This window comes from Falco biarmicus, chromosome 6, assembly GCF_023638135.1.
Source record: "Falco biarmicus isolate bFalBia1 chromosome 6, bFalBia1.pri, whole genome shotgun sequence".
Lineage (NCBI taxonomy): Eukaryota > Metazoa > Chordata > Aves > Falconiformes > Falconidae > Falco > Falco biarmicus.
Genome location: NC_079293.1, coordinates 19486263 through 19501938, shown reverse-complemented (window position 1 = coordinate 19501938; position 15676 = coordinate 19486263). Strand labels below are relative to the sequence as shown.

Here is a 15676-nt window from a genome sequence, read left to right as displayed (position 1 = left end):
GTAATGTATTTTTCTAGGCAGCTTGAAAACTGACACAGTGAGTGTTTGCAGAACTATTTAGGTGTGGGATTTTTTTTATACAAAACATGGATCTGGCTTTTGTAACTTAAAGAATTCTTTAACATTTCCTCTGAGCTTGGTTTACTTGGAATACACTTTAGGTTCACCAAACAGTATTTCACTTATTCTCAGTAAAGAATAACTACAATTCTTTTTTCCTCTGTACCATTTCCTAGAGATATGTCTGTTAAAGGAAATTAAATTATCACATATTTCCAGTTGTAGAGCACTTTTTAACCTTTTGTTTGTGTGTGAGGTTATTTGGCTCAACACTGTGGAATGTGCCATATCTCTAAGGCATTTCTAAGTATTAAATTACTGTGCCATCCCTTTTTTTTTTCCCCCAGATGCTTTGCCCTATGAAATTACCTGATGCTCCTATTATTTTTTTCACCTGTAATTTGTATGTGGCTAGTCTGAAAAATTCAAAGAATAAAACAGCAAATAGAATTGTGTGTGCTTATTTCTGAAACTTCTTATTCAGTGCCATAGAAACTCTCCTTTTCTTGAAGGTTATATTGGTCTTATGGACTTATGTCAGCAGACTTGTGGTCCACTCACAAATTGTTTTCTCAGTGGTTTAGCTGTTATTACCAGTAAGAGATTTCCTAGGATGCATTTGGACCACCAAAATGTTTTCTCTGTGTGACATCCTTGTTTCATATACCAGTAAATACATGAAATACTATTTTATTCAAGAGCCATCTTATCCCATCTTCCCTTCTGTAGTCTGTACGGGCATCCTTAAGGTTCCCATCAGTATTTTATTGCTAACTAGATGCCAGAACCCTTTTCTTCTGAAGTAAAACTTGCCTCTTCTGTTCCAGGAATATTTTATTTTTTTTTTTATTGTAAGAGTGAGACACTGGAACAGACTGCCTAGAGAAGTTGTGGATGCCCAGTTACTGGAAGTTTTCAAGGCCAGGTTAGATGGGGCTTTGACCTTGTCTAGTGGATCCCAGTGGCAGGGAGGTTGGACATGATGATCTTTGAAGGTCCCTTCCAACCCAAACCATTCTGTATTTCAGTGATTCTGTCAGAATATGGGAATGGGGACACAAACTCCATGGAAAGGCCATCAGTCCTCATTTGACTTTTGTACCTAAGCTGTTTTAACAAGTGGGAAGTGGGAAATAGGCTTATGTATATATATATGTATCTTATTTGCAGCCTAGTCCACATTTCTACTTTCTACCTATTGTCTCTTGATTCTGAGGCTTACAAAGTTCAGTGCCAAAGTAGCATGCCAGGATGAGGACCCTGTAGCATGCTACCTTCTGCACCTTCTTCAGCAATGCTGACACATCTGCCAATTCAAGGAGGATTTCTCCCAAGCTTTCCATTCCTCTATTTCTCTCTTCCAGGCTGAAGAGACAGGCTGAACTTAATCTAGGGAGATAATTAAGATGGACAGAGTCATCTGATGAAACTTTGGGTTTGCTAAGCTCCAGAGAAGGATCCAAGAGTGGCACCTCTCTTCTGTAGACCCTAATCTAAGATATCACACTGTTTTCTTACTCAGTCGGCATCATTTTGCATGTCTAGCCCTATAATACTGGTAATGGTGGGCTGCCCTCTATAGTAATGGCAATAGTGGAGGGAGACAGTCTTACTTTGCCCACATGCTGGCTTTCAGCTGAAGCTATGTAAAATCCCATGAAGCAGCATATGCAACAGCAGGTTCTTGCATTAAAGTATGTAAAAAGTTGTTAAATAAATAGTGGTTTACTAAGCTGCCTTAGTTTACTGTAAGAAGTATTATGAATCAATTAATTTTATATTTTTAATATAAATATTGTATATTTTTAGAAACACAAATACTGCAGTATAAAAAAAGACAGTATAATACAGTCACTGAACATACTAGATGTCATATCTTGAAGATTAGAAATGGGTATCTTTGTCTTCTAGCCAAAATTCTGTCTAGGCAAAACATGCATGATTGCTTGGTTCCCAATCACAAGAAACAAGCTCACTATGTCAGCTGTTTCCCTTGGTAAATTATGGGGAGATGCTCATTATTGAATTTATTCATAATTAACAACAGAAAAGGAGCAATAACAAGATAATTGTCTGTAAAAGAAAGATCACTCTGAACCTCAGTCTCTTTCTGTAAAAGTTTCAAAGAAATTCTAAAGGTTATGCTGTTAATTGGGTATGTAAAACAAAAAGGACTGGCAACTGTTAATTCAGGCAAGAAAGAGAAAAAAAGAAGAAAAATAACGTACTTGATGGTAATAATTAGTGGATTAAGTCTCCCAATTTGCTGTTTGGACCAGTCAAAGATGATAAGTTTATGATCATACTAGTAACAAACAAAGCACATGAAAATATATCTTGAATGCTAGCAAGAGACTGGTTCAGTAAAACAAGCCTCTGTTTATCACAGTTTTTACTGATAACATCTTGGACATGGTGAGCCCTCAACTTTGTTTTTTTCTTGTAGTTCTGTACAAGAAAATCTCTAATTGTCTTTGTCGACTTGGTACGATTTCATACCTGTATCACCAATTCGCTATTTGTGGAATGATGCAGAAAATAGTCTTTACAACATAGTTTTTAAACACGTGCAAAAATTTCATTTCAAATGCTTTCACAGAAATTTACCTACAGGAGATATAACAATAAACAGCATAGTCATATCATTTAAGTAGCACGGAAACTTTATCTGGTGACACATACTAATCTGAAAGTAAAAAAAGTATTTTCTTCTGGGTCCTGCCACTACTTTTTTGCTTAGCAAATACATAGCTGATAGACAGAAACAAGCACTTTCCACAATAAGTAAAAACAGATGCATTACTTAGGAAAGGAATGTAGCTCTTGATTCAGAGTCAGAATCATCGCTTGCGTACTTCTACTTCAAAATCTAACACTACACAAGGTATTTGTCCTTGTCCATTGTGTGCAGATGTTTTTGGATGATGGCATGTCAGAGTATCTTTTCATATTTGAGATAGGAAGTTCAGTATGACAACAATTATAACATTTCATTGGTAATTACTTATCAAAAGTTGCAAGCATTCATCTGATTTTGTGGTGCTTAAGGAAGAAGAAATGACAAAGTTACAAGTGACAAAGGGTTTTTAACTTCCAGGATATCACAACAAGGAAAAAGAAATCTCAGTTCAGAGTACCCAAAGATACTGCATCTCTGTCAGCAAAGTGTCCCCCGCCTAGTCTGCTGGGTGGTTCAGCATGAAGTTCTCGTCTTAAGTTTAAATGTTGATTCCTGCCACAGGTTTTTATTTTCTAGTCTTCTGATCTGCTGACAGACTACAAATAAATTATCTGTGTTCCATATGCTACAATCAATTTGATCATACGTGGTTTTCAGCTGTTTATAACAGGGAAGACTAAGAAAATATGACCTGTTTCTTCTACAGTATTGCTTTGGACAGAGTCATACCTCCTATGTCATAGGATCTAGTTTCTGTACTAAGAAGCAAATTCAAGTCAGCATTCAGTTATTTCAATGTCTTAATACCTGAAAAAATTCCGTTCCATCAGTAGAAGTGCCATGACCCAAATGGTAACATTGCCATTTATTCAGATAGAGATTTAATTGTGGGACTTAAGGGAACTGCCTGTCTTCTAAGACTATCTGAAAATGTTATGTTGGTTTTATATTTTAAAAAATCCAAAGTATAATGGGCAACATGTATGTCTACATTTAAAATTTCCAGTCTTGTATCTCAGCTGTATACCAATCTGCTATCCTCTCAAATTAATTTAGGATCTTGTTATTGAGAGGTTTCTCCCTGCAGGCTCTCCCTGCCCACACACCTATTAGAAAAAATCCTACATTTCAATATACAAACTGATCCCAAGGTAGGGAAAGTCAAGGAAGAAAGTCCATTTCAGGTATATTGCTGCACAGCTGATCTAGAGTTTTGGCCTTTGCTCTACAGCATTGCTTACCGGCTTACTGCTAAACACTGGATTAGGTGGAATAGCTGTTTGTTCTAGTATGTCATCTGGACACCTAATCTACTTTTGAAAAGATGCTCTCCAGTTTTATGTATGGTACGTACAGTGGTGGCATAAGGCACTTAATACAGTGCAGACCACAAAGAAATGTGTTTTCATGAAGCACCAATTTGTAGCAATTGTAGGAATAAAGTCTTCTGCTCTCCACGTAGGAGCAGATCAGAAAAGAACATGGACCTACGTAACTCATTTTCTTCCCATTGTGTTTGTCCATCAGCCAGATGAAGCGCGCACTTCCCATGCTGTTCCATTCATACAGCCTCGTGTTCATTCAGAAACGGAATGTTTCCTTTAGTTGATGGATTAAAGGCAGGAGGGGGGAGGAGTGTAAAAATGTTTTGGGATGTGCAGTACTTCAGGAACAACGTTTCACACCAAAAATTTGTGATTTTTTTTTTTTTTTTTTTACACAACTTCAAAACAAAACAGGTACTGCCTCTTAAATGAGCAAAAATAACTTTTTACAAAAAGCAAGACCTAAAGCAGTTTTTTGTGCAGTTGCTGAGATGTTAATGTCAGGTTATTTTTAAAATCAATCTTCTATTACACCTTCAATATGGTATAAAAACTAAGTGAACAATTTTTTTTTTCCCCCTGCCTTGACTAATCTAGCATTATATTTTGGTAGGCTGAAATATGAACCTAGAAATGGGTATGTGACCTTAAAAAAAACCAGCAAGTAAACTCTGTAAGCAACTTTACAGGTTATTGTTTGTTTTCATCTTCACTTGCAGACCAGGTGTCTCTAGCAAAGCAAATCTGAGGAAAAGCTACTTTTGTTGGAATCTCTTTGTGAACACAACAGATGACATAAAGAGCAGGTGTTAAAAAAGTGAAAAAGACAAACAGCAGTTATTTTACAGGATGTTTAGCTGCGGAACAGCTTGGGGGCGAGGGGAAATCAGGCTATTCTAAAGCATCTTATCTGGAAATATTTGCTCAAATAAAAGAAACATTTCTGTGTCTTGTAAAACATGATCTGCCTTTTCTTCCCCAAAGAATGGCTTAGATATACTTATCCCATTCCTCTTGTAACTGATTTCCCAGGGACTGACAGGAAAAAGCACAGTTTTTACTAAATAAGGATGCTGGAATTCTGTTTACTGGTTTCTGTTTACCTGATGCCACTTCTGTTACTGTGTTTGCCTACTTAAGTGGCATTTAGCACTGGAGTCTTGTGTGTTATTTTACTATTTGTGTTAGGAAATTACTTAGCAGCTGGGTAGATTAGACTGGTTTACTTTGTGTGTTTTTCATCCTGCACTGCACATCTGTTCATGTTGGTCTTAACATTACAATAGTGAGCACTGTAAATTAGTAAGTAGAAAGGTAAGTATGTAGAGGCAAGTATGTTTGCCTATGAGATTAAAAACCCAAAAGCTACTGACATTTCTTGGGTGTCTAAACTGAGCACCCTAAACACCAGAAAGAGAGATTTAGAGGCCCATGCTGCACCCTTCAAGTGCATGCATTTTGGATTTAAGCTTCAAGGTCCATTTTCAGGTAGATGAAAACACTGCTTTCTGCTTTGAAGTGTGACTTCTGTTTCTTACACACACAAACCTGCCAGCAGATACCTTTAGGTGTATCATGCTAGTTCTGTAACTTTGTGACTGATGAGAGAAGTGAACCCTAATGCAAATTTTTTTTATAGTCATGTAAGAAGCAGCTATTCATTGTAGCGAACTGCAAATTCTCTCCATTTGCAACAAGTACTTCTTTAAACCCATATGACACCACTGGAATACTAACTTGAAGATGTAATGTCAACTGCTCAGTTAAGTCCTCAAAATACTGCTTAGAAGACAGGCATCTCGGTATGAAACATAAACACTCATAAATTTACTAAGCAACTATCACACTTTTTCAGGTACCAGTCAAATAAAGGTTTGTTCAAAATCTATTGAACTGTATAGCATTTAGAATCAAATGAGTTTCTATGAAAATGTGGAACAATGATCAGGTTTATTCTCCGGTAATACTAAGAATGTACACAGTTTGCATTTTTTTCTTCTGCTTCAGGTATAATTTTACAAATGTTGCCACTTTGGCAATAAACATGTCATTTTCCTTTTATTGCAATGGAGTTGCATTAAAGGAAGCTATGTGGCATCTGCAGCACCTTTTCCAGAACAGTTTTCCCTTTGAATATTGTATATTTGAGTGGAAATGTTACAGGATGCAAAGGACATCCGCTAATGAACTTTCTTGAAATTCTATCACCTCACTAGGCTAATTTTGCTGCAAGTGAGACTCCCAGTCTTTGTTCAGAATTACAGTTCTTGATCAGCAGAGCTTAATATGATAAATTTTGCACGAAAGTTTTGAAATCATGTTTCAAATAACATTTTTCAAACATGCCTTGGGTAAGGTACATTCTATATTCTTTGAACAGAGATAAAATAGCCCTTGTCAGTGAATTCTGAATTAGTAGCTGAGTCTTTCATGTCAAAAATGTCAGGCACGCTGGCAGTCTGCCTGCACATGGAATTATTGTTTGTCCAAGCAACTCAGATGTGGTGACAAACTTTAAAGCACGAGCCCTGCAGGACAGTGCAGTTGTCTGTTCTAGTCAGTAGAGTTACGGTTAGACTTCAAAACAACTCTGTGATTGAAAGGTAACGCAGAAATTTGGTTCAGCTAATGCATTTTGTGAATTTAGAAGGAGAAAATAAACCCAAACAAACAAAACAACCACAATGAAACAGATAACAGGATGTTGTAAACAAGACTTTTAGAATAGAAATGGTATTAGCCTACCTTCATTAGCCACTGAGTGTTGTTTTCCATGATGTTTTCAAGCAGTTGCAGTCTCTGAACAGAATCATCGTAGTCTAGAGGTGCATCCCTTTGCACCGCGTTGGACACGTAGGACGCCGAGGAGCGGCAGTTGTCCGCCTCGGGCAGGAGGAAGGTGTAGCTGCAGGACCCGTGCTGGACCTGGTACTGCTTCTTGCCTATCGTCTCCATGCTCTTGCTAAAGGAGTCGTATCCTGAAGCTAAGAAGATACTGCAGCCCAAAAAGAAGCCAACAGTCAGCTGCATTTTTAATTCCTGCGGTAAGGCGGCAAGCCTGGAGTGCCGGACTGCGCTAGGAGAGCCCAGACCTAGTTAACCTGCGGCGAACCCCGGCGCTCTGCTGCCATGTGCCGTCAGGACGAGGGCTGGGCTCTCTCACTGTCCCAGCCGCAAACTGGAAACGTGCCGTGCTCTCCCCCGCGCCGTGCCCTGAGCTGTCAGCCGCGGAAAGCACCAGCAGTCCCCTCGCAGCCGGGGGATCCGGCCCCGCCGGGCCCACCAGCCGCCAGGCTTCCTCCCCCGCCTCGCCCCTGCCAAGAGACGCGGCCCGGCCGCCCGAATCGATCGCTTCCCCCCCCTTATAGCGAAGGCGACCAGCGCCGGCAGCATGTGGAGCGGGGCCGGCCCGCCCTCCGGCTCGGCCAGCGCCTTCCTGCGGGGCGGGGGGGAACCCCAGGGAGGAGCCAGCGGCGGCGGGACCCCCGCGAGGGCCTGCAGCACGGTTCTCCTTACGACTTTCCTAGACAGAGCAGTCGGTTCCGATGGCCTCCAACCATGCTTGGAAATTGCTGGCGGTGGTAGTCATTTTTACACGCTGTCCAAAAAGAAAGAAAGAAAAAAAAAAAAAGGGGGGGGGGGGGGGGGGGGGGGAGTTCCAGGGCTTGTTTGTTTGTCTTAAAGGATTTATTTATTTAAAATGTACCGCACCAAGATGTCATTCCGTTTGTGCCTAACGCATTGTGCGGCCCCAGAGAAGGGCACTGGCCGGAGCACACAAAAGCAGGCTTGGGCACGTCCCCGGCAGAGAACGAGGGGGTGGTAATTAAACGTTTCACTTGAGCACAGACTTTGTATTTCACTTCATCTCCCAGACAAATACCCATTTTCAAGCGTGTCTTTCAAGCGTTAAGCGTTTTCGAGCTGCCTTTTTTTTTTTTTTCTTTCCTTTTCCCCCCAGGCTTTTTTGCCTGTATGAAGGGTTAGCTGCGGGAGCGGCGGGGCGCACGGGCGCTGCAGACCCCGACCCGCTGGGCGGGCAGAGGGCAGCCCAGTCCTGTGCCCTTGGAGGTGGGAAATACTCGGGAACGGTGAGGGCAAGTCTAGTATAAAGTATTGGAAACGTATATGTAAGAGTAAAAAGGAGCATCCCCCTACTTCCCACGCCCGTGTTCTCTGCAATGGTCACTGGTCTTGAAAAAGCGGAGAATCACAAACCAACTTAACGAACCCTGGGAAAGAGTTGATTCCACTGAAATTTTGAAAAAGTTTACTTCTGCTTTAGAAAATGTCTTCTTGAAACCAGCAGGCTAGCATACTGACTCCTGCAGACAAAACTGTGTGAGAGTTTTGCTGGGTCTGGATCTGGAAGCTATAGATTTTTCTTCATTAAAATAAACAAAGGTAATGCCATGCTAGTCAAACTAACATGAATTACAGATCAAAGTTTCTCTTCTATGAGAAAAATCCTGGCGTGCCTCAGGATCTCTTAGGACAGACTTTCTTACACAACTTGCTGTATTTCATGTAGCGTGTTAATGTGGCTTTTACTTTTTAAATCATGGAAGCTGTGTTCAGGGGTTGTCAAAAATAGTCGTAGCAGCTGAAATGCATGCCTTACATTGTTGGAGGCTGTTGGGATTTCTTCATAGACTACATAGTTACCTCTGGAAGGGAAAATCTCTAGAATTAAATTCTGGAGACTTCCAGAAAGGTTCTAGTTATACTTGGACTGTGACCTGCAGAACCATTTGTCAGATATTTTTTTTCCTGTGGAATACTCATCTGCTGTTGCTCATCCTTCCAGCCAGAGGAAATGGAGCAATGTGTTTGGAACTTGGGATACAGTCAAGATTACTTTCTACAAAATTTCTACAAATTTGGGGGGGTTGGCATATAAATTATGCGTTCTCCATCCCTTCAACTTTGTATTGCAACAGCAAGGCAAGTTAATGTGACAGCTACCTGCATTGTTAATGAAGTTTCAAAAAGCTTTTTGTATACTGATTTCTACTTTTCAATGCATTGAAGTCTTTGAAAGAATGTTTCATTCCATGTGAATAACAATCTTTTGCAATGTAGTTGAGAAGCCTACTGTTATCTAATGAAGACAGCGTGTAGGATTAGATTTATACACTAGACTGTGTGAAGCATTTCTAGGTATCGAACCAGACATTCATATTCAGTATTTTCTGTTATTTGAGGTTTTTTGATTAATTTGCTAAGTGAGAATTTCCTAGTGTGACTTGTACTTGTCCTTAAATTGGTCTGTTCTCTGCTTTCTTTTCCTCTCACAGCTAGCCCAAAGAAAATATAGGGCCCTCAGTAGAGCAGTGCTGACAGTAAGATTGCTCCAGCCCTTAAAGTATCTGTTTCCTAATGAGGAACAACTAGAGGGTAATGATTAATTTTCTGATTACATTTTTATGTATTTTTTATTGCTTTAGTTGGACAAGAAAGGTAAAGATGACACTGACCAGTGTAGTCTTTTAGAAGATTTCTTTTTAATTATTAGACCTATCTCAAGGAACTGTACATATATAAAAGATTTAAGGGATGCTGAGGATTCATTACACGGGATCTCCATGAGAGGCTTGATTAAATCAATAGTTTCTGAGTTGTTATAAAGCCTGCCATCTGTATGCCACACTAGTGAGTCAGATCACCAACATAATCTGGCAGCTCAGTTTAGCTGGGTTTTTGAGGAGAGACTGGAGTGTCTCTAAAGGTTTGAACCGTAGTCTGTTTTCCTTTAGGAAAGGCTGATGCATGACCCCAGGAGGCCCTGGAACAGAACTGAACTTGGGAGTCTGCCTAGCAAGGCTTGCTGTATCTTGGACCTCCACTAGGGAGAACTGTGGTTGTAGGAATACTGGAGATAGAAACTGGTTCATCTTTTACTGTTTTTTTGGCTGGGTTTGGGTTTTTGTGGGGGTTTTTGTTTTGGTTTTGGGGTTTGGGGGTTTTTTTTGGAATGAATGAGTGAATGGCCAGTTGCTGTGGCAGCTGTCAGCAGTTCAGGGAAAAGGTATGGAAAGTGCAGGTGTTAGTCTGAGAAGTGACGATGACTTACTAATGGCATACCCTTACCAGCACAGCAGGCACCACCAGTTAGCTGCTTCGTTGTGCTTCTCATCTAGCTCTTGGAGCAACACCCTGAGGTTCACCATGGGAATGTTTTCCTCAACGTTTCCTTGATACTTCCAGGCTGTAGGGTTGATAACTGGAATACAACTCCCAACGCAAACACACATTTGAGGGAGGATTTTGCTATTTCCCCATCTGGGTCCAATGGGCTCATACTGCTTTAACGAAGCACTCTTTCCCACTGCCCGGGAAAGTCAGCAAGTGTTCACCTTGCCAACAAAATAAATATACATCCCTTTAACCCTTCACTACAGGATAGCGCTGTATTTGGTGCATCTTTCGGAGCACTTGATTGTGATCCTTCACCCTTTCTGTTCCTTTGGGAGCAGCTTTCCCAGCTGTGGAGGAGGAAGTGGTCTTCTCTGCCTCCCCAGGGAGTCAAGCCAGTCAGAGTTCAGGGGGGAAGAAAGTAGTAACAGCTAAATTTAGAAAACTGGTGTGAAAAGTAAAGGCAAGTTAAATACCTTTTTGTCCTTGAAAACTGAGCAGGAGGAAGGAAGATGCCTGAATACAGCCTTTTTACTGAGCCTCAGAAGCTGCTTGCAGGGCAGGGCTGGGCTTAGTACTGAAAAGCTGAATGACGGAGATCTGTCTCCCATCAGTTATGAGAAGGAACATCTCACTGTTAGATATGTCCAAGTAGGAAAGAATTTAAATAATTTGGCATGGAATCTTACATATGACAGTATGAAATTGAATAAAAAGTTGTAATTCAGAGCAGTTGCTTCCTCTGTGTTTTGGTTTGGTTTTTTTTCATGTTCAGTATTCTCTTCATCTTTTATTTCTGCTGTCGATATGGAGTGGCATGTTTGCATTCGTAGTACATTTATTCTGCAGACTGAAATATAGCTGCTTAGCCTGTGATTTCCTGCTTGGGTTATAGCTGGAGTGTACATAGTATTTGACATAAAATAGCAAATAGTGGCTTAGTATGTTTAAAGTACAAATTAGATCTTTCCCTTTTTAGAAAGAAGATACCCACTTGACAGAAGTCACCTTATAAGAGCTGAAATGTATATTTTGTTAAAACTAAACGTTTAGAACATTTTGCCAGATGTGTTGCAGGCAATTTCCTTCCCTGGGAAACAGTAAATTCCCTTACTCAGCCAAACCTGGTTTTATTCCATACAGCATATGACTAAGCTGCTTTGAGAAAGATGCCTGAATACTACTAACATTATCTTTCCAACTATCATTTTACTTACAGCTGCACAGCTTCTGTTTGACAGGCAAATACAGAGATTGTGTGAGATCTGTGATAGAAAAGAAAGCATAAAAGTTTTTGGGGTAATGAAAGAAAATGTTGACTTGGCTTTAGTCTGCTATATGCAGACTTTGCCACCTAAAACTTTCAAGATGTTGATTTAGTAGATAAGTGAGTTCTCATTTCAGCAGTTTTCTTGTTTTAGCAAGGGAAAAATACGTAATAAGATATGTGCAAAACAAAGGCAGAACAATGTAAGCAAGTAGGTTTTGGTGCTGCATTCTTCCAGGGATATTTGATCTACATACATAAATGAAAATGCTGTAGTGTGAGAATATGTAACTTCGAAATCAAATGCGATGAAAAATTATCTGAAACTTGGAATAAATTAATGAAGTATTTTATATATTTCTGGTATTTACATTCCTCACATTTTGACACTCAGTGTTAAGTCCCCACCTTTGGTTCCTGGTCCTTTAATATTAGTTTATGGTAGTTCTATTTGCTGGCTTCAAAATATTTTCTTTCACTGGGAGTATTTTAGCATGTTTCTCAGGAACAAATGTCAACAAGGACAAGACTCATGAACTTGTAACTTTAAAAACAGGGAACAGGATCTTGGACCTTACTAGATTTTTAGTCTGCTGAAAATCTTATCTGTTTTGAGATCTTACTCTCTTTGAAAGAGAGGAGTGCCAGGTTATTATGTTTTCCGATAAGCAAAAACAAGTTGTTTTCAACAAGACCCATAGTTCAGTTCTTTAGCGCTTCTAAAATTATCTTACCAATAGTTCCTCCTTCCCTCACCATTTGCCTATTATCCTTTTTATTCAATCTGAACTTCTCCACCAGTCTCCCACAACTTCTTTAACAAAATCTCTGAATTACGCTCACTTTCTCAGCTGCTGCTTATTTCTAGTCAGTCAGAACATCTGGTGTAACATCTTGTGAATTCCTGGTCATCTTTATGTTCCTTCTCTGACATTCCCTGGCGTCTCCTTTGAGTGTTCTTCCTTTCAAGGGAAGGCATTTACCCAGTAATTCTCATATTGTATTTTTGCTGAAGGGACACGAGGTCAATAATCGGATCCCCTGAAAATTTCAGTTACCACTCTGTCTTGGTGACTCAGTCTGTCTGTTCCCATCTTGCCTTGTAGCATCCAATCCATCATTTCAGTACATGGTATTTTTCTGAGATGTCATGCCATTAGCAGAAGCATAATGCGGCCAAAACCAGACTTGGTGTCTTCCCTCGGAAATGCTTGCGTGCTAGCCCCTTTTTCTCTTTCACAGTTGATACTGCCTCCATCCTTCAATGCATTTGAATCTATAATCTATGAGCTATGTTTATATCCCTTTGTTTCTTTGGTATTTTATTCTCTCCCTTTTTTGATGCTATGCATTCATTAATGTCTCAAACTCCTGTGTTGATCCTCATGAGCAGCACATTGAATTTTGTTTCATATTCTGACTCCTCCATAACATTTGAAATGTGATTTGCTTATGAATCTTATGTTAGTTCTGCCTCTTTTAGTAAATTACATTCAACTTTATTTTCATAAGAATTGTTAGACAGCTGTGAGAGCTTCATGCAAGTAGACTATCCACTTCATTCCATCTAATTTGTTTTCATTTCTGGAAGCTCTAAATTCAGCACCTCTTCTACCAAATGTGTCAGCTTCATTGCTTACTTCGTAGGCACTGACAGAAGTGGCTTTCTTGGACCATCTTGATTAAATTTGGGATCTTTTTCTCAGTTAACATGACCATATTTTCCACTTCTAGACTCATTTTTATATCCCACTGATGTTATACAACATCTGCTTAGGGCTTTTTGCCTGAGATTATATTAACATTAAAAAATATATCTTTTTATATATACATAGTTATATCTGTAGATATGTACGTGCTTAGTATGTTGTAGATGCCACTGTACCTAAAATAACATGACCAATGATATTTTAGTTTGGGACATTATGATATCCCATATTGAGCAGTAAAAGTAATATGCATGTTTGTTGAAATTCCTGTCATTATGACTTCCACAATCCAAAAACCTTCTTAAATGCAAAATTCTTCTTGGTTTTTACTGTTTCCTTACTTTTGTAGTGATTTCCTTTATCAATCCAAATTTTCAAGGGATATATAAAGTAGAATAGTAGAATACACTAATATCTATAAAACTGTAATCTATACAAATAAAGTATGTGGATATCTAAGAAGATTCTCAGTACATTAATGAAGTTCCTATTTGTAGGACAGGTGGTAGTTTCTTTCACTGTGAGCATTTTTTAATAATGACTATTATTTTAATCTTTGAAGGATGAGTCATCCACATACAGAAGTAGGAAGTGAGTCCCAGGATTAGGAAGATTACTTGCTACATGTCCTTCCTCCTTAGTTTTTTTATATTGTTTGGCTATAGGGCCCAAAGGCTATGCTCATTCTCATCAGTTACGTGATGACAGCAAACTTTAGCTGGTAACAAGTGTAATGGCATCTTAAACTCAAATAGCACGACTTCAAAATTTACATGGAAATTACAGCTAATGTTAAGGATCTTACAACTGGACTGCTGAATATCTTTGACAGCATGAAGTGCCATGCCCCATCTATCTCCTGCACCGGGCAAAACATACTACAGCACTTGTTTAAACAGCTTACCCTTGGTTTGAAACTGAATGAAGTAAGTTGTGTGCTAATGCATAGGAACTAGCTCTAGTAAGGCCTTTAAAACTTACTTTCAAAAATTTTTGTAGCACATGCATATTTACTCTTCATTATTGAACTAAATGTGAAAAAACTAACAGGTATTCTTACTCTATATGCTCTTATACTGTTTATATGCTCTTTGAAAAATGTCTTTTGAATTACAGTTTTGTGCATTTGGGCCATTTAAACCAAAAATCTTTATGTAAGGTTTTGACTTTTATTGCGTTATGTGAATGTCATATTATGTTGATGTGAAAAGGCAGCAGACTGTGAAAGAATCCAGAAGGCTTTTGGAAAATGAGAAACCTGCCTTACTGACATCTTAAAGAAAAATGTATATGCTGTTTGTTTAAAGGAATGTATTTTTAAAACGTCTAAGCAGTTGACAGTAATCTAGCCTTACAAATCACCCCACTCCCTTTGATTTAAGCCCTTCCTCTTGTAAGCAGTCATTCAGGTTAGCGGAAGGTTCTCTCATCTGGTAACAGGACACTTACTTGATAATAACAGCGTGCCACACTTCCGAAGAGCATGTTCAAGTTAAGAATCTGAATTCAAAGATAAACTGATGTCAAAGAGAGAATGAAAAGGAAGTGAGAAACTGTGTAAGAGGAATAAACAACGCTTTCAGAGAGAGAGAGGACATTTATGGCAACAGTAAGGTACCTAGTTCCTGACATCTGTTTCCCTCAAGAAAAAAAAATACAGCGCATATGCTAACCTTTTTGTGGAGAGCGCAAGAAAAATATTTGCAGCGTATTTTCATATATTCATATTTGTTGAACTGTTATGGATATGTAATTTGAAGAGGACAGAACAACTGCAAACTATTTTTGCAATCTGTAAAGATAAATCTTGGTTTTTTCAGTACTAATAAACATAGTTCAGTAATTGTTCTCAAAAACAGTGCCCACCCTCTTGCTGATTCTGCCATAAAAACTGGGCATTCTCTTTATCCTTGGCTATACTGCTGTACGAGCAAAGGAAGGAACTGACTTTTTTTTTCCCTGGTTAGTGAGGCATCAGGACTTGTGATGGGACAGGAGAAAGATTACCTGCATACTGATACTAAGATTAGGGCTCCTTTGAGCTCAGACTCCTTGCCTCCATCCAACCATCTAATGAAACTCCTATTGCTGTGTAAATATTAACATAAGCACCTCACGGGCCGAGTAACAGTCCGTTCTTCATCTCTCCAAATAAATAAATTGCTGAGAAGATAATCCTCCATCTCCAGTGGAATGTGTACAAAAGATCAAATCTCTTATGAGTATCCTATCATCAAAAAGTTATATTTTCTTTCCAACACAAACCAATTAGAAAGTCCTTTTACCAGCCTGAATTATTACCCGAGTAGTTTCACTACACAGAGGAAATTCAAATCTTTGAAAATCTTTAATTTGTCCCACTATAAATACATGTATAAGAAATTTGGAGACTGTCATTGGTGATGTCCGTAGTGTTTGAAAGTGAACCCCCATTCAGGCTAGCCACAGCCAAACTGACTTATATTTACAAAACCCCATCAAATAGTTCCATCTTAGCTTA

The 15676-nt window shown here is 39.1% G+C and overlaps 2 protein-coding genes across 3 annotated transcripts in view; one reads left to right on the top strand and one right to left on the bottom strand.

Moving 5' to 3' along the window:
* The window catches only part of ANGPT2 (angiopoietin 2), a 46531-nt gene extending 39086 nt beyond the window's left edge, over positions 1–7445 (bottom strand). For both annotated transcript variants that reach the window (XM_056343374.1, XM_056343375.1), the window contains exon 1: positions 6811–7445. In XM_056343374.1, coding sequence (XP_056199349.1) covers positions 6811–7095 — 285 coding nt within the window. In that variant the 5' untranslated portion in view covers positions 7096–7445. The remainder of the gene's footprint in view (positions 1–6810) is intronic.
* The window catches only part of MCPH1 (microcephalin 1), a 135572-nt gene that overhangs the window by 90379 nt on the left and 29517 nt on the right, over positions 1–15676 (top strand).